Source organism: Thunnus maccoyii, chromosome 19 (assembly GCF_910596095.1).
Source record: "Thunnus maccoyii chromosome 19, fThuMac1.1, whole genome shotgun sequence".
NCBI classification, from domain to species: Eukaryota; Metazoa; Chordata; class Actinopteri; order Scombriformes; family Scombridae; genus Thunnus; species Thunnus maccoyii.
In genome coordinates, this window is record NC_056551.1 from 12581872 (window position 1) to 12603955 (window position 22084).

The following is a 22084-nucleotide window of genomic DNA, read 5'->3' on the forward strand; positions in this document are numbered from 1 at the left end:
AAGGAAAGGGAGTAAGGAGGATAGAGTCCTGGAAAACGCAATCACAGTAGCCTCGGAAATTTTGGTCTTCCTGCAGCTCCCGAGATTTAGGCTTAGCTTCGTGAGGCTACAATGACAGGGAACTCAAGAGACAGACAAAAGAGCTAATGGAAGATAGAAGCTGAATGAAGAGAGTGAAGGTGGAGGACATGCTGTATGAGATACTACTGTATGTTTGGGCCAGGGCCTGTGAATCTGGGAGGTGAACTCACAGTAAGGCACAGTGCTCTGCTTGTGGTTGATGATGCTCATTCATGCTGCTACAACCTCTGATGACAGATACTGTACTGCAAAAACAGACATAACATCGATGACACATGTCACATTTTCTCTTCTTCTACTGCTCTATTTCGACATACCCCCCCCCCCCCCCCCCCCCACCCACCCCAAGTTCCAGTTTCCCTACTCCAACCATTTAAATCTTTGGATCTTTCGGCTCTCTTGAACGCGGCGGAACATCCCTCTTTAGCACCAGAAAACACAAAGTCCTCGCTCAATCAGGTGATCTGGTGCTTCTTTTGCTTCAGTCGAGTCCTCTTCATATGTTTCAGAATAATACACACACACACATACCCTATTATAGGTGAAGTCTACCTTTTAGGACAAAACCTGCACAATACAGCCACACAACCAAGCTGCACATTAGCTCGGTGTTTATGGAAATAGCCCCATGTATTTAGCCCAGGGTTGAATCAGTCAGATCACATTACTTTGTGTTCTAGCAGCTGATATAAAATGCATGCTGCAACTTCATTTTTGAGGACTCTAAGAGCTGTGATAGCACAGATTTGGATACACATAAAGCAGAAAAAAAAACTGATACATTTGCACTATAACAAAAAAAAAAAAGAAAGCTTACAACAATGACATAAATAACTAAGACTTCTCTTAAATATGTAAACAAGCACTACAACTTAAATATATTTGGTGTGATGCAGACATATTTAAATACAAAGCTTTGTTTTATATCAGCTCTCGTGTGGTGTGGCTGATTATTGCACTGCAAACGCTGGAGCCCTATTGCACTTAAAGTACATCTTCAACCACTGGTCTAATTTAACTTTTACATGTCAAAGGCTTTCCAAAATCCCTCACATCCTTACATTGTTCCCTTAAAAAAAAAAAAAAAACACACAAACAAACAAAAAGAAAAAAAAACTTGGTGACCTTTCCTCATTTTCATCTCAAGCCCTTTGTGGCAAAGAGCCAGAGGAGTGGAAATGAAGACTAGGAGACCAGAGAGGTCAAGTAGACCTTGGGTAGAGAAAAGATGTAGCTGTCACATATATTTGTCGCTGCTGGCTAATTGTGCAGGTGAAGTCGAACAGTAGAGACTCCAGGCTCTTTGCAAAACAAATGAACAGAGAGACAGTTTAGGTCCTCATAGGTCCCTCAAATGTCCCACACACTGATCCATGTTCCTCTTAAGCATCCATCAAGTTTATGGTCATCCATAGTTTCATGTTTTTGCATTCTGGATGCCAGGCAGCCTGCATTCCTCATCCCTCCCAGTGGTGGTGCACCCCCTTCCCCACCCCTCCAGCAAAACATCTGGTTTGATGGACCAGTACGGACAGGCGGGGCTGTTTGACAGCTGTGTGTGCAGGGGGTTATGCGGCCATGACGAGTGGTTTCAAGTTATCAAACAGACCTGGTTACTGGGTTTGTGCCTCTCTCTGTGTTTGCTGAGGTAGCGAGAGGAGTTGCCGGGGAGATTTCGGGAGGGATGGATGGAGTGGTGCGGTGTGTGTATGTTTGTGGCGTGCATAAGTCTGGTTTTAGGGATCAAAGAGCAAAGTGGTTTTGGGAATACAATGTGTACGTGTGTGTGTGTGTGTGTGTGTGTGTGTGTATAAATGTGTTGGCATTTGAGTCAGGGTGCACGGAGTGTGTATGGCTATTACTTTTTATGTATTTATTTGTGTATATGGGGACAGGGTCCTGCAGTCTGCTATCCTGGTCGCACAATATTGTCTTCTTTTCTGTATCTGTATGTGTGTGCGCTTGTGTGTGTGTGTGTGTGTGTGTGTGTGTGTGTGTGTGTGTGTGTGTGTGTGTGTGTGTGTGAGTGAGTGTCTGCATGTACGTGTGTAGATGTAGTGGTCAGCCTGGTCATCACAATTTGTGTTTCCCTGACAGTATGGAGCGGTAAAGCTCCTCGTCCACCGGCACGTAACGTGCTCTGCTGGAATCCAGGAAGTACAGTCTGTCTGACACCACGGTGGGGTCAAAGCCGTCCCGACGCAAGTCCGTCTTCTGAAATTTGAACGTTCCTGAGATGGGGAGACACAAAGAATACAGTAACACTAAGCAGTTTCAAAATTACTGCACTGCACAGGTCAAATCCTGTGAAAAGTCCAAAAACAAACAATGAACTGATTCTACTAACAAGTCTGCGTATAAAGCTTAATACAGCTTATTCCTTAATGTTCCACAGACCTCCATTGTTGTCCTGCAACAACTAATACAGTTTTTCTCAATTGCTTAAGCACAACATTTCTCAAAACACTAAGAACAAACACCACACCATTTCTTACTGAACAGAACATCACTTAATTTTTCTTACAAAACATTTCACTCGTGTCAACAGGAAGTTAATTAACTATTGCATCACTGCCAACAAAACTGTGCCAGTATGACTGAGGACATTCAAATTGTGTTTCTTTATGCAATTTCTTATTCTTATCTTAGGACAAAATCATCAGATTTTTGCCTTTTCAATACACACTTAAGAAGACTTTCTGGCACGGTTTAACCCTCCCTACATGTCTTTACTGTGACTGTGACGTCCTCACAGGCAGCATGTAGCCTCTGCACGTCTTTCCTTCTGTCTATTGTCCCTCTCTGATGTCTGCTTGGTCCATGTTCAGTATAACTGTGGTACAGCAAACTCAGTTTTGCCCCATGTGATGTAAACGTGTTTGAGAAATGATGATAGGAGTTGCCCCTTTAAAGATTTGACAATATGTGAAGTTTGACTATTTCACACAGTGTTGTGAAATAACATTTCCATTCAACAATTGCGCCAAAGCAACTGAGAAAAACTGTAAATAACACATTAGTAAGCACACAACTGCACTGGGCAACATGTTCCTTCATTACCATGAACACATGCAGTACAGTTTATTTTGTGTCAATCCCACAAACCCCGTCCTGCTGCAGTAAATAATCACTAGCGCACCAGATCCATGACTGTAATATGGCTTAGAAATAAATTTACACATTTGTACATTGACTTCACTGGTATGGATCTGTCTTGAATAATTTGATACAGATTTTCAAAATATTGGATGATATAATTTTCTCCTATCTGTCTTGTGAAAACTAAAATTAAAAATCAGAAAAATAAAATGAGGGCACACCAGAAAGTAACTATGATAGTTCACGATTTAACTCCAATTGTAATTTTTGTCATATTGCACAGACATAAAAATGAAGTTCATCTTAACTTCTAAAAATCTCAGTTGTTGGTTGAATGTTTTACACAAACAGCAGTGAAAAGAGCGCTTTACCTGTCTTGTTGACCTCCTGAAGGAAACGGAGGAAGACAGGTTTGGCGTACGGAGGGAGGGCCTTGTCCATGTCCTTCACAAACTTCTCCAGGTCAGTGGAGTGAGACGGATCAGCGATGGCTGCCATTCCGGCTTTTCCCTCTGCTCCTGCACATGCGGAAACACATATATGTTTAAGTTTATGGTCAGACAGATGTGTGTGTTTATGCAAAGAGTATCTCATTTGTACACTTCCCCTTCGTACAAGAGATCCAGCTTCACAAATGAGAGTTGTCTGGCAGTATTCATTTACTTCTACATCTAACAGCAACAGGGAATAGGCATCTGTGATTCGTCTTTCATGTCATTCAGACTGCAGAGCCTCAACAACAGCTCAGCTTTATGAGTGATGACGTTTCATAATAGTATAATTAATTTCCTATCACATTAAGTTAACCCTAAGTCAACATACATCAGCAGTAATAACTTTAACCTAACAGCTTTTTCACAGTGTGGCTCTTGTCAAAATTTGTTTAGAGTTCATCTCTCTATACAATGCTGTAAGTCCAGAGGGCACGAAAAACCTGCCAACACCTCTCTGCCAGTGTCTGCAAAACTAAATACTGTAAACTTCAGCTGTCGCATTAGATCATTCACATGTTACATACTGTATGTCTACCTTGTTTTTCTTTCATTTGAGACACAGTACAAAGTATCTTAAAATTACATTTTTGAATGCATTTTAGCATCCATCGTACTGGAGTGTTTTGCCTACATTTTAAAGCATAACTGTGAACAAAAAAAAGCATGTGGCTACAGGTGAAGAGGTAGAAAAGGAAACAAGCCCAAGATCTAGAGTGAACAGGAGGAATCTGTGGTCCAGATGTACTTTTTGAAGTTGTAGTCAATTTTTTTTGTTTCCATTGTTACGTAATGTTGTCCCAAGAGGCTGAGGAAGTGAAGTACAGAAGACCCAACTGAGAAATGACTACACATAGAATAATAAAGGAACTAATAGAAGCCCAAATTAAGCAAAGCTTGCATAGCTCCAAACCAAAATAATACTATAATAATAATAATATTAATAATTCAAGAAACGCCTGAAAGCTCTTTGAACCACCTTGAGCCACTTAACTTTTAGCACTTTGTTGATTGTTGCACCTCTTTCTTGTTGTTTATGGAATTTCTTATGCAATTGTCTAATTCCAGTTGTTTCTTACTTTAATAATTATATATATATATATATCTATAAAAAAGACAACAAAAAAAAACGCTCTTTGTGTAACATTTTCTCATTGTACTTGCACCTGTCAGCTATTTGAGTATTTGTACCACAGCTCTGTCTGAGTCACTGTCCTCTAGAGATTGATTGTCTTGCCTCGTTTGTAAGTCGCTTCGGATAAAAGCGTCTGTCAAATGACATAATTTAAATTTAAATGTAATACTTTTTTGGGCACAAATTGAGGAATGTCCCTTTAATCTCAAATGAGGGCACATATTCGAGCAGGTATGTTAAAAGATTTTACCTGGTACTTCTACTCCATATACAACTACATCTTTCATGTCAAGCAGCCTGCTGAGAGTCCCCTCCACCTCAGTGGTTGAGACGTTCTCTCCTTTCCAGCGGAAAGTGTCACCTGTCCGGTCCTTGAAGTACATGTGGCCGCATTCATCCATGACCAACACATCACCTGGTGAGAGCAGGGGGATTAAAGATCAGTTGGCATGGAACAAGATGAATATGTCAATATATATATATGTGTGTGTGTGTGTGTGAGACTGACCAGAGAGATAGGCACTGTCTCCCTTCTTAAAGACACTTTGGGCAATCTTCTTGTTGGTCGCTGTTTGGTTGACATAGCCGTCAAACCTCCGAAGAGGGTCATTCTGAATGATCCTGCCGACTAGCTGGCCAGGCTCGCCTAGAGAGAACGAGAGAGAGAAAGAGTGAGAGAATGTATTTGTGTGAGAACAGAGGGATTTGTGCGGCATTCATATGAAATCAAATGGCCATTTTCACAACACAAAGTGGATTGTTTGTGCTCCATCACGGGTTTCAGAGAGGAGTGTCTGTGCAGGTCTACATTGCATCGCATAAGCCCCTTTCACACGTGCACTGCAACCCTGAAATTTTCCGGACTATACCTGGAGGAGCTGTATGTGTGAACGCAAATGTCCGAATCAGTCAGACTGGACGTTAAACAGACTTTACCCTGCCAGCTCCCCGGTACAAAATCCGTGTAATGTCCGATCGAGCCCATGTGTGAATACAGCAGTGAATTCTCCGGAGAATGCACGGAAAGCGAGTAGACTGCAATTGCTCGCTGCAGTAAGTGCAACAAAATCCCGCAGTAAGGGAGACGGTGTTAGCAATTTATCAAACAACCGTTGAACAAGCAGAACATAAACTTAAATACAACGTCTTTGGCTTCTAGCGATCAATCAATTTCAGCAATTTCTGGTCAAAAGCTTAAAAACACTGAATTACAACCTCAGCGTACTTTTTTGCATCAGGTCCTGCCTCTTTCACCCCTTGCCTAAACCAAACAGAGTATTTCCAGTAGGTGAGAAGGCGTCTGACACACATGTCTGTAGTTCATGTGTGAAAACGGCTATATATTCTGAACTCAATGCTACGCTATAATTTTGATTAATTGCAGGCTCTCTAGCTCTCTGATTAGTTTATCAATGGAAGCCCAGGTGTGAGCCTATTAAGCTACGAGTTGAGTGTTCAGCCAGTGAAATCTGATGTTAAAAACTTCCAGAAAAAAAAAAACAACAACTGCAAAACGCTGATAGTGGTGCTCTCTAATAAATGTAAACGTATACAGTAAACCTACCAGGTTTACAGGGAATGCAGACGCCATCAGGTCCTCTAATGAGCTCCATGGTCTCTTCATCGACCCTCACCAGTCTGATGGGGTAGATGAAGGGTAGAATCTGACTGTTGAAGCCACACGCTCCAACCTGGAGGATGGACAAGAAAATATCAACATCCACAAAGCTTTTAGTGTGGCGAGGAAAGTGAAAGGCAGACAATTTCCAGCCAGAGTAAATAACAGCAAAAACAACTCCTGTGCCAAATGTTCCATTCTAGTGATTCATCATGTTTGTTTCCATTTGATCATCAGGCTCTGTCCAAATGTATGGCGAGTGGGAGTGCAGTGTGTTGTGTTATATCGATGAGAGGCTACCAAAACTGAGAAAATAACGCATTTTTAGAACAAAAGAGCACTTTACATGAAGAGGATTTTGGAGCTCTATCACTCATTTTTCAATCACCATTTTGTTGCAGGACGCATTCCCACCTTGTTATCGAAGTTGCCCAGGCTGCAGTTGCACTCTGTGGCTCCGTAGAACTCTGCGATCTGTGGGATATTGAAGCGGTTCATGAACTCCTCCCATATGGACTGACGCAGGCCGTTGCCCAGTGCCATGCGCACCCGATGCTGCTTCTCCATGTCCCGAATTGGCTGGTTCAGCAAGTACCGGCAGATCTCACCAATGTATTGCACAATCTAAAGGGGGAAGGAGGAAGATGGTGGTGAGAGATTAGGTAAAGTTTAGTTATGAGACAGGTCTAGGCTAATTACCGATTTAATACAAAGCTTGCAATAATGAAGGGATTTAAAGAGCTTAACTGGGGAATAACATCAAATCTTGAGATTATTTTTTATGAAAGTGACAGGAAAGATGTCTTTTCAGCAACACGGTGAGATTGCGGTGTGCTGGACTGCCCATTGAATCTGTGGAGGAGACTTGTTATCTAAATCATGCTTACCGTGCAGTTGTATTTGACACAGTCGTCCCAGAAACGAGAGGCGGAGAACTTCTTTCTGATGACTACAGTCATGCCGTGTATTATACACTGGCCCACTCCCACAATGTTACCTGTGGACAAACAAATATGAATTATCAGAACCAAGACATAAAGCAACAGATGTGCAACTTCTTCTTTCATTAAAATAATGAATAGCACATAAACATTATTAGTCTTTGTTTGTCTGTGACATTATTTGTACATGACATTCTGCCTAATTGACAGAAAAAAACAGAGGATGAACATTGACACCCTTTTTCTTTTTTATTGTAGATTTTCAACATTCACCATCTCATGCTAAATAAAGTAAAAATCACATTATTAGAAATATCAGGAATTATACTGAATGAAGGAAAAAGAGCAAATGTCCTTGCTGACACGAGGACAAGTTGCATACATTGTAACTTTGAATCTGAACTCTTAACACACACAGAGTAACAGATTTACCTGCTGAGTGGTAGAGCGGAAGGCAATCATACAACACGTCATCTGATGTCATCCTGAAGCCATAATACACCAAAGCTGCCATGCGGTAGTATCTGAAAACCAGAGTGGGATATAAAAAAAATAAAAATGTCATGCACTTCTCTCTCATCCTCTTCTAACAGTATTTGTACAACACAAAAGCTAAATGGATCAACAAAAAGAGCAGCTGCAGTTCCTGTGTGTGAGGTAGTTAGCTACATGGCTCCTTCCTACCTGCTGTGCACAACGATAGCAGCTTTAGGCATCCCAGTGGTTCCTGACGTGTAGATGTAGAACAGGCGATCTGAAACAGACAGCACAGTGATAGTGAGTTAACTTTACGGGGGCTGCTGGGCTCAGGGGGATCGTTGGTTCGATCCCCGGCTACTCTAGTCCGCATGTGGAAGTGTCCTTGGGCAAGATACTGAACCCCAAATTGCTCCCGAAGGCTGTGCCACCAGTGTGTGTGAGTGTGTGTGTGTGAATGAGCATTAGAAACTCCTCCTGATGAGCAGTTGGCACCTTGCATGGCAGCCTCTGCCATCAGTGTATGAATGTGTGTGTGTGAATGGGTGAATGATGGCATGTAGTGTAAAGCCCTTTGAGGGGTCAGAAGACTAGAAAGGCTTTATATAAATGCAGTCAATTTATCATTTGCAGTACATATCAACAAAAAATGTGAAATTACACCAGCATGTGCTTGAGTACGTAAAAATGATCGATCTATCTATCGTGTTTGAATGCAGCTTCAGTTTACTCTTTTTCCAATGAATGTTTAATCTTGAATGTATGTATGTAAGTGTGATCTATGTTCTATGTGTTCATGTGCGTTGTGACATTGTCGGCAAGTGTGCTGTGTGATACAGCAGCTTGGAGCCCAAGACAAATATCCTTTGCGGGACAATAAAGTATATCTCATCTTATCTTACCTTATCTTAAACATTGCTAAATTCTGATTAGCTGTGCTTTATTGAAATGCCTTTGATCAGAACGTTTTTGATAGCTCATTGTATCAAAGTTACAGCTCTGAAGGACTGAGGCAGAAAAAAACAGAATCTCTCTTTAATAGATAATGAAAATTAGACCATTACAGTAAGTCAGTTTTTTCTCTGTGACAGCACAGATGCCCTGATCAGACTGAGAATCCTGCATCCAGACGTAGCAAATTGGCTTTAGATTCAGTTAAGAGAGATCTGGGACCCAAAATGAACTAAATGAACTACCAAGTTGAATAAGAAGCTCCTCAGTCATTTACACACTACAAAACCTACTGTATGTGTACACACACATTTCTTATCATCTCCACATGCAATTTGGCTGCAATCTGTGCACATCACCAACATTTTGCCATATTTCAACATGGCCAAAGGTCACAGGTTTTATTGCTGCATAAGCCTGCGTGGCTATCAGTAATTACAGTCCACAACAAAACTGAGTACACCCCTGTGCAACACTTAATTGTTAAATGATTAGATTAAATTGAAAATACAGGTGTCACAGTACAATCACAATGCAACAATAGTGAGTACGCCTGTGACCATTGAAACAAAAATGATTACAACTGTGACTTCCAATCAAGACTGATTAACAACGTTATAAAAGAACCTAGGAACACCACTATTTTCTCAATTTTGGCCTGGGTTGTGGCTTATGCAACGTGGCTCCACATGGTGAGGAATTTCCTGAGCAAGAAGGAGGGAAAGGGTACAAGATCATCAGTAGGCTACTGAACAGAAGCCAAAGCACAGTTGCAGCGGTGGTGAGGAGGTACAGGAGGACCCATACTGCACTACCAATAACAGAAGGCCCAGTGGTCGTCCTCGAAAAATTATAACACGCACAATTAGCTATTTAAGCAACCTTGCATTGAAAAACAGACCACCAAGTGCTTTTGACTTGGCACAAGGATCATCTGTGGAAATTGGTATTTCAGTGAGTGCTCAGACAGTGCAAAGGACATTGCATGAGGAAAACCATTGCTCACAAAACAGTATGAAACTGCAAGATTAAACTTTGCCAAAGAACATGAATAGAAGCCTGATGAATATTGGCAGCACATTGTTTGGTCAGATGAAACCAAAATAAATTTGTTTTGATCAGATGGGGTTTGGCATGGACCCGGCCAGGACTACCACAGTGACTGCATAGTGCCAACTGTGAAACATGGAGGCAGGAGTGTGCTGATATGGGGCTGTATTGAGTGCAAAAGGTGTAGGAGAGATGACATTTATAGATGGCACTATGAATGCAAGTTTTCTCTACCCAATTACTGAACAAAAAGATGGATACCAGTCTCAAGAAAGTTGGAAGGATAGAAATCTTCCAATATGACAGTGATCCCAAACACACTGCAAAAAATCACATAAGAGCTTTCAAAGAAGAAGAAAGTGAAAACTATGACCTGACCAAGTATGTCCCCTGACCTGAATCCAACTGAACCCCTTTAGAGTATTTTAAAGACGGACGTAGCTCAACAAAAGCCCTCCAGCAAAGAGCAGCTGATAAGATAAGAATTATCTGTGAAGAATGACAGAAAATCTCTCCACAGATTTGTTATCATCAACTAATGAAAGCTGTGCTGATATTTGTTGCAGTTCATGCTTAAATATGGACCTTTCGTTATAATTTAATCAGTCAAACATTCTGTTTTTTTAATTAGTTGGCTTAATTCTTCTTCTTCTTCTTGATATTGACCAGGGCTGTACTTTTTTATATACTATTCATGTAGTGTTGAAGTATCCTATAGCAAAAGCGAGTGAGCAGGTAGAAGTCGATTCATATTGTTCTGGATGAGAGATAACTGATTAGTGGATAAAATAAAAAACATGAAATGCTTAATAGTGGAGACAATAACAAAAACCTATTATTAACTATTCTAGCTACCTGATATTGTCATTCTGTTTCTCCATAGTGAAATGCTATTATCGTTATTTCTGTCAACTCTGTACACATGACATCTACTGCATGTCTGTCCATCATAGAAGAGGGATTTCTCCTCTGTTGTTTCTTCCTTTTTTTCCTGCTTTATGTCTTTTTGCAAGTTTTTCCCTTTTCGAACAGAGGGTCTAAGTATAGAGAGTGTCATATGTTGTATAGATCATAAAGTCCTTAGAGGAAAATTTGTGATTTTGGGATATATGTAAATAAGTTTCTGTCTGGCTCCATTCTTATTTAAAGTCATACATATATTTAATAGCAGTAACATAATAATTTCTAAAATAATCAACAGTGAAACTGTATACTTTTTAATACGCCTACTGTATAAAAAAATTAAAAAACAAAAAAAGAAACCTCGATGCAGAGAAAATATTATTGACATTTTAATTCAGTGTGTTTCAGTCCTAAAAATGATTTATTATGTGATTTCTGACTGTGAGTCAATGCTAGACCCCACAAGTATTACTCACCACTCGTCAACTTCAGTGCTGCCAGACTATTTGTACATGCAAACAAATGGAAATTTCTGCTTTGCTTTGGTTAGAGTGGGTGTTGCTATTTTGACAGGAGGCAACGTTCGAAATTTTTATTACTGATGACCAGGACATCTGATGTCGGTTGCTGAATTATTAATACACCACAGAAAAGGACTCCAAAAAGCATCTGTCAAACAGCTTCTTGTTAAATAAAATTCTTCAATCTATTAACATAGCTGGGGAAACTCGTATCCCAATTGGTTATGAGGGACTTGATGACCATGGCGTTCTTACCTGTGAAGCAGCGTTGCGGCCGGCTGGGCAGGTGAGACGGGGCGGCAGCCAGCAGGGGCTCGAGGCACTCGGTTCCCTGTGGGACACGTTTGGCGTCCCAGTCTCCGGAGCAAAACAGCTGCACTGACTTTCCCATTGAGCTGTGGATCTCGGTCATCGCTATGGGAGCAAGGGAAACACATTAGAGTAAATTAGATCAATTTTACAATCCCACATTGCAAGAGAACTACATGTGATGAAAGATGGTTTGGCATTGGGCAAGGTAATAGGGGACAGAAAATGCCTTAGGGTGTCAGGTGGAAGGTGGGGAGGGAGAAAGACAAAAGAGAAATACTTTGACATAAAAGGAGGAAGAGCGGTGTAACAAAAGAGAAGGGCAAAAAGAAGAAAGTGTCAGTACTGTCACAGTGAGAGAAGCAGACAGAAGGAGGGAAACAACATATTGTAATAGCTCTCATATTTCCCCCTGCAAACAGACATTGTATCTTAATTTAAAAGCCTTATGTCATGCTGGCTCAGTACTTATGCTACTGGCTTGACTTTGGCCTGTTCGGTAGCAAAGAGGCTGCGTTTCCAATTACTTAAAGGCATAAAGCACATGATGGGGTCCAGGATCCCAGGACGAATGGCTCAAAGCTCATTCACTCTTTATGGCTGTTGAGATCAGGGCTTTTCAAATTGGGCAGGGACCCAAAAGAGGGTCATGAGGAGATTGAAATAGATCTCCAATTTATGTTTGACCATTCTACTGAGCTGCAATTTTATATTACTAATGCATCCCAAGTCCAAGCAATAAAAGGCATGTTTAATATTACACTGTGGGTAATGAGATGAGACATTATTAAAGGTAATTAGTTCTATTTGGACATTCAAATCCAAAAGTAAAAAAAAAAAAAAAAAATCACAAACACACAAATATTATAGCTGAATTTAATCTCATGGTTCATTTAATCTTATTGTTAACAGTCGCTTAGTAACTACTTCCATTAGTCAATATCAAAAATATAAGGTCAAGACCAGTAATACGTGGTAGAAAAACATTGAGGTATGTAATTATTATATGTGCTGAAATGATTATCCATTAAAACAAGAGTTTTATGAAGAGTTTTATGAGTTATATTGCTAATTTACAAAAAAAATACATGACTCAACAGGGCTTTACAGTGGTTGCGTTACATCAGCTCTGTTGTTGTTTTCATTTTTAGTCCAACTTTAACCCTAAAAAAATATTCTGTAAAAAACAAAATCAATCACAGGTTGTATGCTGTTTGTTTGAAGATCATGAGTTTACAGTATAATCTATTTTTAGCTGGATATCTTTGTCTGCATCTCAGTGCTGTAGGTCACCCCATCTCTCCTCATACACCTCTTATCTGTTTCAGTTTATCTTTTATCAGTCAGTTTTCTTTTCAGTCCCGAACACTGCAGATCGATAATGGTGACATTTCTCCACTTCCCTCTTCATTACTTTTTCCTTTCTTTCCATTCATTAGCAGTTTAAAAGCTCCATTGACTGATATTGAGGAGACACCTTCTTCAAACCCATCTATCTTTTATGATGCTTTCTTGCTGCAACACTCACCTTTCTCATCTCAGCGGAAGCAGAACAACATTCATCAGCAAAAGTCAATGCTGTACAAACTGAAAAGCCCTCTGAGACAAACTTATGATTTCTGGCTTTAAACCTGCTGCAGATAGTACTATTACTTATATTATCTGTTAGTATTATGTGCACATAACAATATGTATATCCTCAATCCTCACTACTCTTACCATCAGTCAGCTCTGACCCAAACACCACAGCCTTGGCATTGGAGATGGTGACACAGTGGACCAAGGCCTCAAGTCTCAAATTGAAGTTGATGAGAGCGGCTTCTATTCCGATCTTGGCCATGCCCAGCCACAGGCCCACATACTGGGACCTGTTCTCCATGAAAAGGGCCACCACGTCACCCTCCTGAAGGGAAACAAAAAAAAGAGGAGCTGTCAAACAGATTGTCATCAAGTGATGACTGACATTTCTTTCTATTTAACTTGACTCTCCATAAAGGAGTCACCTCCAGGATGGAAATGACATCAGAGAGAGTTATGACAATTAAGAGAAATGACAATGACAATTAAGAAGCTCTTTGGGATATCTTGTTTTATGGATCTACCTTGAAACCTCGCTGGAGCAACAGGTTAGCCACTTTGTTGGAGTATTCATCTAACTGGTGGAAGGTCCATCTCTCCCCAGTCCCTTCGAAGATCAGTGCTGTTTTGTCCCCGTGGCGGCGGACTGTTTCAGCGAAGATCTTCGGAATAGTGTTCTTTTCTTTGAGGTGGCGTCTGACGTTCATTTTTACCCTCAATAACACTACCGCCGCACTGGAGGAACAAGAAAAAATATGTTATTAAAAAGGGTAAAACAGCAAGTTAGAATATCTCTTCCTTTTTGCCATTTGATGTAAAGGCCAATCCCCCTCACCTAAAAGACATACTGTTAGTTTTTGGTTTTGCAGGTTTTAGCACAAGAACACAAGTTTTTAGATGGATTTCCCACCTTTCATGCAGGTGTTGCTTTCAGTTCATTGTGTTATTAATATTTTGTTGCTTTCATTTTGTTGTTGTTACCATGTTACCATTACATAGTATTGCAACTGCAAAAAGGAACTTTCTTGAAAACTCTCCTTGTTGGTGCTTCCAAGGATGCTTAGACATCTGAAATTTGAGACTCTGCTGGCAAAAAGCATTGTATTCATGCATCAAAATATCAGAAAATCAACCAAACAAGACAGACTATACATAATTATGGAAATTATGGAAAGAATAATGTGAATTTGGTTGCTCATGAGTTTAAAAAGTTTTGGTTTGGGAGGAAAACAGACAGTATTTGCAATTGTATAACCATGCAGCAGTAATGTGACTTTTGCAAAATAGTCAGTCCTGCACAGTGGAGGCATGGATGCTGAGACCTCGGATATTGTTTGGATAAAGGTCAGCAATAATATGAAGTGTGTGTAATGTGTAGCTATGCAGCTAAAACATGCAAAATTACCAGTATTGTCATTTGGAGTCATTTGATGTTCAGATCAAAACACTATGAGGTTCATCTAAATGTATAGTTGACCAACTAAGGTCATCTCTTACCTATAATGTGCAAAACGTAACAACAATAAACATAAAATGTCACAACAGAGATGGCTGGTCGGGTCCGAGGGGGCAAAGTCTGCCTACATGGAAGCATCCCACTCCATACTTTACATTTATGGTGCAAAGGTACAGATAGTGGGCATGTTACAAAGTACTGTATAATTACTGAAACATCATAAAAATCTATTAGGCCAGTTATTGAGTTACTTCTGGCTACACTTTGATGGTAATGACATCTTTATCACTACACAGGGGATTAGTTTGATGTTGGTCTAGATAAACATAGTTTATAGTTGCACAGCTGTTTCAGTCACTTCAATAGTACACTTGGTCGAAATAAAGCTGTTTGGAGATCTTTGTTATGCAACAGATGAGCTGCATGAACCATTTAATTGTATGAAAACTATGTAAGACCCAAAATAACACTGGTATGATTAACTTCTATAATTTCAAATAGTGGGTTCTTTATTCATGAGTGGAGTTTCTAATTAGCAAAAAACTGCACTGCACAGCATCGTTAAGTTAAAATAAAACTCTGTTTAAAAAAAATTCTAACAAACACAGATGCTTTACGCCCACCAAACCACCCAGAGACAGTCACTGGCATTTGCAGGGACAGAATTGTGTATACTGGAGGTCGGTTTAGTGTACAATGGCATTAAGATGTGAACCAATGGTGCTTCTTACAGTGTGAATACCTGAGCCCTGTCACAGTACATTTACCCAATAAAAAATCATGAGTCACTGTGGAAAAGGAATGCTTTCACAGGGTTATATGGTGAATTTTTAACCCTGAGGTTTCAGATATTGTCAATACATAGACAAATAACTGCAGCTTTATCAGAACTATGTTCTTAATAAACTGTATTAGGGATATTTGCATCTGCTGCAGTATTTCTGAGCAGGTGCACCCAGCTAGGTGCCATGTGTAGTGATACATGTAAATAAGAGGAAAGGGATTACTCTTATTATATGACAATTTAAAAAAACATATAGCCTTGGGAACTGGGATCTGAGAACAGAGGCCATTTTTTGTAGTCAATGGGTCACAGAAAAGCACTTTGGTTTATTTCTCGTCTTTTACAATTTCCTGTTTTACCACTATTGGAGCTATTCAGGGGGAAAAAGGAAGTTAACCACAAACCAATTACCATGGTAACCTCCAACTGTAAATATTGGCTTTAGGTAAGACAGTTAAAAGCCTCGCACCTCCCCCCTGCCCTCCATTGTCCTTTGTCTAAAATAGTTCAGGCTACCTGCTCTGCCACAAAGTTCTGAAACACACAACAGGAATATGCAGCTGGTTACTAACGCTGGCTGTAAAAGAGCCTCAGGTCTCAACCGGTGACTTCTTTCAAACATGACGGCCCGCATTTTTTCGGTGCTATAAGAGGCTTTACTTGCACATGTTCCTCCTTCATAATATGGACAAAGTACTGCATAATGTCCTTATCAAGTGTAATGACACTGAAATATTGAAATTATTTATTCAGAGTGTACTTTGTGGGATGCGTGCTTTTAATAACTAACTTAGAGATTACTGTGTATCAATATGAGTCAATATCATTATTTCATCACATATCATTCGATTGAGATGTGGTGAACTATAATTCTGGTTTATAGTCCTAACTTATCAAGACTAATGTCTTTGCCAGTAATCTTATCAAAGACTTGCAACATTTTTGGTGGATGTATGGCACAATTTTTATGCCTAACCACAGTGTGTACAAATGTCAAATTTGTTTTACTGTGTCAAAGGTCTTGTTTTAACTGATGACAACTGATCTTCAGGAACTGTTGAGATGTCTGTAATTGTTTGAACAGAGACAAGTTTTCAGTTGTTTGTGCTGTTTATCAAGTACATAAGATTTGAAATGAAAAGATGGAGGTGGATGAACCCAGTAGGACTCATGACCTTTTTTTATACGTAAAAAGATCTATAACTACCCCAGTTTTTGTATAGTGAGATGGGACAATGATAGGGCTACTGTTTCAGTTAATCTGGATGTTAACACCCTAAAATCAGAAAGGTGTAAGTCAGCACTTTCACCCTCACGGTCATTGTTCTGCTTCAGATCCAGTGTGCTGGGGTGCAGAGCCAAAACAACTGAAAATTTGTCACTGTCCAAACACTTACAGGCTGCACTATATTTTGGGTTTGGCTCACTGTGACAGCAAGCAGTTTAAACCAAGACCTCACTGGTTGAAAAATAGCTAGTAAAAAAAAAAAAAAAAAATCAACAGCCCAAAAGGTTTCACTTCACATCAACATCCCTGCACTTACTGTAAGTCTCTGCCAACTGTTTTGGCGAAAATCTGTAGGAAACTCCATCCTCCGCTTCCCAGGTAGAAGATCAGGATGGCCGGGAGAACCTGGTACCAAGGCAAGCCCACCAGCAGCCTCAACACAAACAGCAGGGCAGTGCAACACGATAGACGCAGCATCCTGAAAGAATGCACACACATATAAATAGAGGGAGATAATAGCCCAAAGACTGCGGACCATGGCTGCCGATCATAAACATCAGTTCACTGGGACAAAGGTTACATAAGGTTTAAGTGAGCAAAACTGATCTCAAATCTGCATCTTCACAGTGGTATTCAAGCAAATCACTTAAGAATGTTATCTACAATGATTTTGTACACACATCCTTTGCCTACTTTAATACATTGACTAAGCTTTGGTGCCCCATGAGCTTGTAGTGAACGAGGAACGAAAGTGAAATAAGAAAATGACTTCTAATTGTATCCTGAAAGTTCTTATCTTGTATGGGAGTTGAAAGTGGCCGTAATCAAGGAACTACAAAACACAAACATTTCATTTATAAACAGCTACACATTTGAGCGTAATACTTTCTTTTTCAGCATAATTGGTAAAAACCGAAAGGAAAGTCCTAGTTCTTTTCTCTTACAGGTAAATAAAGCCCAAGGCTACAGAGACCTAACTAAAGGCAAACTGTGACAGCTGAGAGTAACAGAGGACAGCATGTTGTTGACATTGGTGCTCAGTGCTACCTGATAGCTACAGTAGGAAGATGATCCTAAAACCGGTGAACGATAGGCTTACATGACTGCTTATTATCTATTCATTAGCCTACAAAGAAAAACACTGCAGGGTTGTTAATTTTTATTTATCATTACAGAACAAACAACTGGGCATTTTTAGGATATTTTAATGAAAGTACAGCCAGTTTTTAGAGTCAAGACTAGATTGTCATTGCTCTGCCTTCCTGCATGTGGTTGTCTATATCATGCCATTGCAATAACTCAGCTGCTATTTAAAACATTTACTGTGGACGATTCAGTTAACCCTGGATGTCCGACATGACAGGATTTGTCATACGTCAGGGGGAAGAAATGCATTAAGAGGGCAGTAAGAAAAAAAAAACAGCTTCATCATTCACTGCTGCTGCTACACCCGGATATTTAAAAGGCGCGTAGCATCATATTGCGGTAGTGGATAGGGGAAATCATAGAGGCTCAACCCACAGTTGGGTTGACTGCACTTCACTAATCGTGCCATGTGCGCTTTCAGACAGGCCCTTTTTGAGTCATAACCCGGTTGGACATTATCTATCGGGCTAACCTGATGTAGGATATCATGGTAACAGGCGCGCCGGGGGGAAGCAGGGCGCGCTGCGTAAAATGCGTGCATCGGCTTAAAAGCGAGGAAGCGGATGGACAGTGTGACAGCAGTCTCTTTGTAGGATTGAAGAGGCACGCTGACTATGCTGTCCACGTTCACATAGATTACCTTTCATGGACCGAGACATGCCTGAAATTAAAGTGCCGATCGAGCCACCTCTCTAGTCTCTTTAGTGGGGCTCATCGCTCACAAGGTTGTCAGAGGACAAGGGAGTCAGCGCCGGGCTCTTTCCCCCCGTTTTTCGCCCTCGCCAAAAATAATCACCGGACCCCATCGGTGAAAGTTGAACATCGCGGGGGCGCACAGTCAGCTCGGGGCTGTGGCTGGGGTTGGAGTGGGGTGGGGGAGAGTGAGGGTGACCAGCTTTTTTCATACATACCTTGCACTTGGTTCACGCAGTCACCGCATATGTAGCTGCGCAGAAATCCCAGACGTGAAGCTCGCTGTGTGCGTTTCCACCTTGATCGGCTTATAATGTGCTCGCCTGGTCGCCCTCCGCTTCTCACCGCCGCTCGCTTGTGGCTTGACAGAGGCTCACAGAAACAGCACACACAGAAAGAGAGACAGACACACGCACCGGGATCCCCTCCTGCTGTTAATACCACACCGACCCGCTGCTCCTCTCTCTCCTCCTCCGGTGGTTTCAGGGAGTCAGATTCTCCTGGCTGTGCGCGTCGACTTTGACCCCGCGATCATGATCCGTTCATTGTCACAATCATTGATATCATTTCTGGGTTCATTGTACCGGATAAGCTCGCTAGCAAACGTAATTCAAATGACCTTATAATTTTCTTAGCTGCGCCCGCCCACCGCCGACAGCATCCCATCAGTGTGTCAGGAATAAGCGCTGACGGACGGGGGCAAGAGCCAATCAGCGACGGTGATTTCTTACACATCACATCCGGTAGGGGCGGGATTTGCGATAGTTGTGGAGAGGAAATGCGGTGGGGCCCTGCCTGCCTGCTCGCTTCTGCTGCTCTCATCGACATCTCATCGTAGCAGCGAGGTTAGCAGAGCACACACAGCAGTCTCTACCCGGCAGTTGACAAGGCCCAGATGCGGAACTCGGTGGTGTAAAATGAGCCCTGCCTCTGCGTGTGGAGTCCGCCTCACCACGTCCATTCATTACTGCACAAGACGTATGTGTCAACAGGAGGGTCCCGCGGAGGAGCGAGGAATGAGGAAGGGCAGGGTTACACACCAGCCTCGACTCTACTATTATGTGCCACTGCGGGCCAATATATATAATAAAAAAAAGTGAAACACATGAACCACCAGCCTGCAGGTTTTCACTGCAACCTAACGCTACACCGCCTAATTGCACGATGTAGATGTCTTGATTGGAGGCGTGTCCTGTAAATTGAAAACCTGCTTTGCATTCACATGGTTGGCAACCAATGAATGTTAAACACATGTAAATGCAGCTGACACATATGTGGACAGCAGAGCCAGAGAGTACTGAAATATGCTTAAAAGTGAGCCTATAATATCACATCTTTGCCTATTTTTTTGACATTGTATTTCCTTGCTGATTGCTGCAACTTTAAGCAAAGAAGAATCTTGCAAGTCCACAACAAACAATAGAATAGCTTAAAGGACAGGTTCCTCAAGTCAGTCTTAAAACAACAGTCAGATACCTATATGAACACTGAAGGAGGTTTTCCTTGCTGTCATCATTCCTCCTGTTCATACTGGCTATTTAAAGATCCCTTTCAAATGCACTTTCAATGTACAGAAAGTAATGGGGGCCAAATTCTACACGTGTAGTCCACAGTAATTTGTGCAAAAATGCGTTTAAAAATTTATCTGAAGCTTATATGAGGCTTCAGCTGTCTGAATTAGTCATATCAAGTGGATATCTGCCACATTTAGTCTTTTCAGCATTAAATTCCCTCTTTACATTGTAAGTGCATTATGAAGGGATCTTCTATTGGCCAGTATGAACAGGAGAAATGTTTACATGATCACAGCAAGAAAAACCTATTTTAGTGTTCATTTGGGCTCCTGACTATTGTTTTAAGATAGACGTGAAAAACCCGTCCTTTAAGCCTATATTTGAATGACACGACACTGACATTTTACACAGTTTCCATTACAACAATGTGACATGTCATACAAACACATTGCATAATCAGGGGAGATTACAACATGTCTACTATAACAAACTGAAATAAGTTATTGCTGAAGGTTAACAGAGGTTACTTCCCCAGTGGCCTGGAGAGCTCAGATAAATGGGGACACACTTATTAGTACAATCTTGCAAAACATGTTACATGTAACCCATTTTCAAACAGTTGGCTGCAAATGCCTACTTGGATAAAAGTCAAAGCTTTACACTGCAACCCTGTGAGACCCATGATCAGCATTTATCATCTGGTACATGAAGGTACAGTATATACCCTCTGACCCTAATATGTGAGATATTAAATGAATGATAGGCGATGGAAAGATGAGGATAAGAAAGTAGGATAAGCTTTGTCCTGCAAATGAGAGATAATAAAAGTGCACACACACACTTTTTTACTTGTCAGTCACAATTACACCTGAGGAAGAGCAGACGTCCATTGACACACAGACAAACAGAGCATCATCAGGGCTGTGAAGCTCATATGCTGCTATCGGCTCAAGAAGAAACATTATCTGTGTTTGTAAGACAGATAAGGGCACACCCAGGATATTATGCCACTTGTCTACTGAAAATTTCAGGCAAACAGAACAGCACTGGGGACTTTCTTTTAAAATAAAGGAAGTAAGTACCCAGCCCCTTGTTTTTAGTTTAACCTTTAGATGGTTCTGTGGAGACAGGCAGGAAACTGTAAACGAGCCTGACAGTTGCCTAATATCCTTTTGTCCTCCACTATGTTTTTTTTTTAAAAAGTGGGTGGGTTTAACAAGAGAGAACTTCAGGGGGAGGTTACCACAGAGATATGTCATATTTTGGGTTGAATTCAATGGACAGGCCTGTTATAAAAGTGGAGTCTGATAAACTAAATACATCATTTTTTTTAGTCACACTTTCACTTTGATAAAATGCATTTACTTAACCGTTTCATTCCACACAATTAATACTATAACTTTGACGTATCTGTATACCTCTTTTGACTTTTCAGATAACACTTTAAGTCCTCCTATTTAGCATTTACAAGCAATACATAAACATTTAATAAATGGTTTATAAGACACTAGTTTAATTTAGTTCTAAGCAGATGTAAGTTTATTAATACATGTCAGTAACTTCTCGCTGTTGGCACCCATAAGTGACGGCTGTTGTATAAACAGATAATGGATGACACTATAGTAAAACACAGTTGTAATACTATAAACTATGTTTTCATAGCAGAAGTTATAATTGTTATAATGAATACTGTACATTAAAGGCATACTATGCAGGATTTTCCTAAAAACAATGTAGACTCATACAAAAATAATCCCTCTCAATCATCACTTATGACCCACTAGAAGTGTGTGGTAGTGTATATATCTACAGAGACTCTGTCCTCTGCCTGTATTTCCATATTATTTTGCTGTGTTCGGGACGTTTCTGGGCGTCAACCTTTGGACAGTGGGTATGTAGTCCCCAGCCAATAACAGCATGCAGGGTGTGAGGTTGGGACTCCATAAAAATGTAGCGACCAGATTACATTGTCTCTCTCTCCTCTGCTCTCTGTCTGTGTCTGTTTGAGCGAGGGCAGGACTGAGCTACATACACACACAGAGCAGAGGCCACAGCAGACAGGGTGAAGCTCTGCATTCACATAAAATCCAACAATGCTTTAAAATAACA

General features: G+C 40.8%; 1 protein-coding gene across 1 annotated transcript; it reads right to left on the bottom strand.

The window, feature by feature from the left end:
* Positions 1 to 431: 431 nt before the first annotated feature.
* Positions 432 to 19812, bottom strand: slc27a4 (solute carrier family 27 member 4). Its single transcript, XM_042394353.1, has 14 exons — positions 18680 to 19812; positions 16939 to 17100; positions 13679 to 13889; positions 13296 to 13479; positions 11523 to 11681; positions 8050 to 8119; positions 7798 to 7889; positions 7312 to 7421; positions 6839 to 7048; positions 6371 to 6497; positions 5315 to 5452; positions 5057 to 5221; positions 3552 to 3698; positions 432 to 2312 (listed from the first exon to the last, which is right to left on the bottom strand). The coding sequence occupies exons 2-14, from the start codon at positions 17097 to 17099 to the stop codon at positions 2155 to 2157; spliced, it is 1932 nt and encodes a 643-aa protein (XP_042250287.1). The 5' UTR covers position 17100; positions 18680 to 19812; the 3' UTR covers positions 432 to 2154.
* Positions 19813 to 22084: the final 2272 nt, after the last annotated feature.

Coding starts and splice junctions, on each gene's coding strand:
- slc27a4 (XM_042394353.1), bottom strand. CDS start 17,099: ATGCTGCGTCTATCGTGTTGCACTGCCCTGCTGTTTGTGTTGAGGCTG. Junction 5,222..5,314: donor AGACAGTGCCTATCTCTCTG/GTCAGTCTCACA, acceptor TGCTCTCACCAG/GTGATGTGTTGGTCATGGAT. Junction 3,699..5,056: donor ATATGGAGTAGAAGTACCAG/GTAAAATCTTTT, acceptor CCGCATGTGCAG/GAGCAGAGGGAAAAGCCGGA.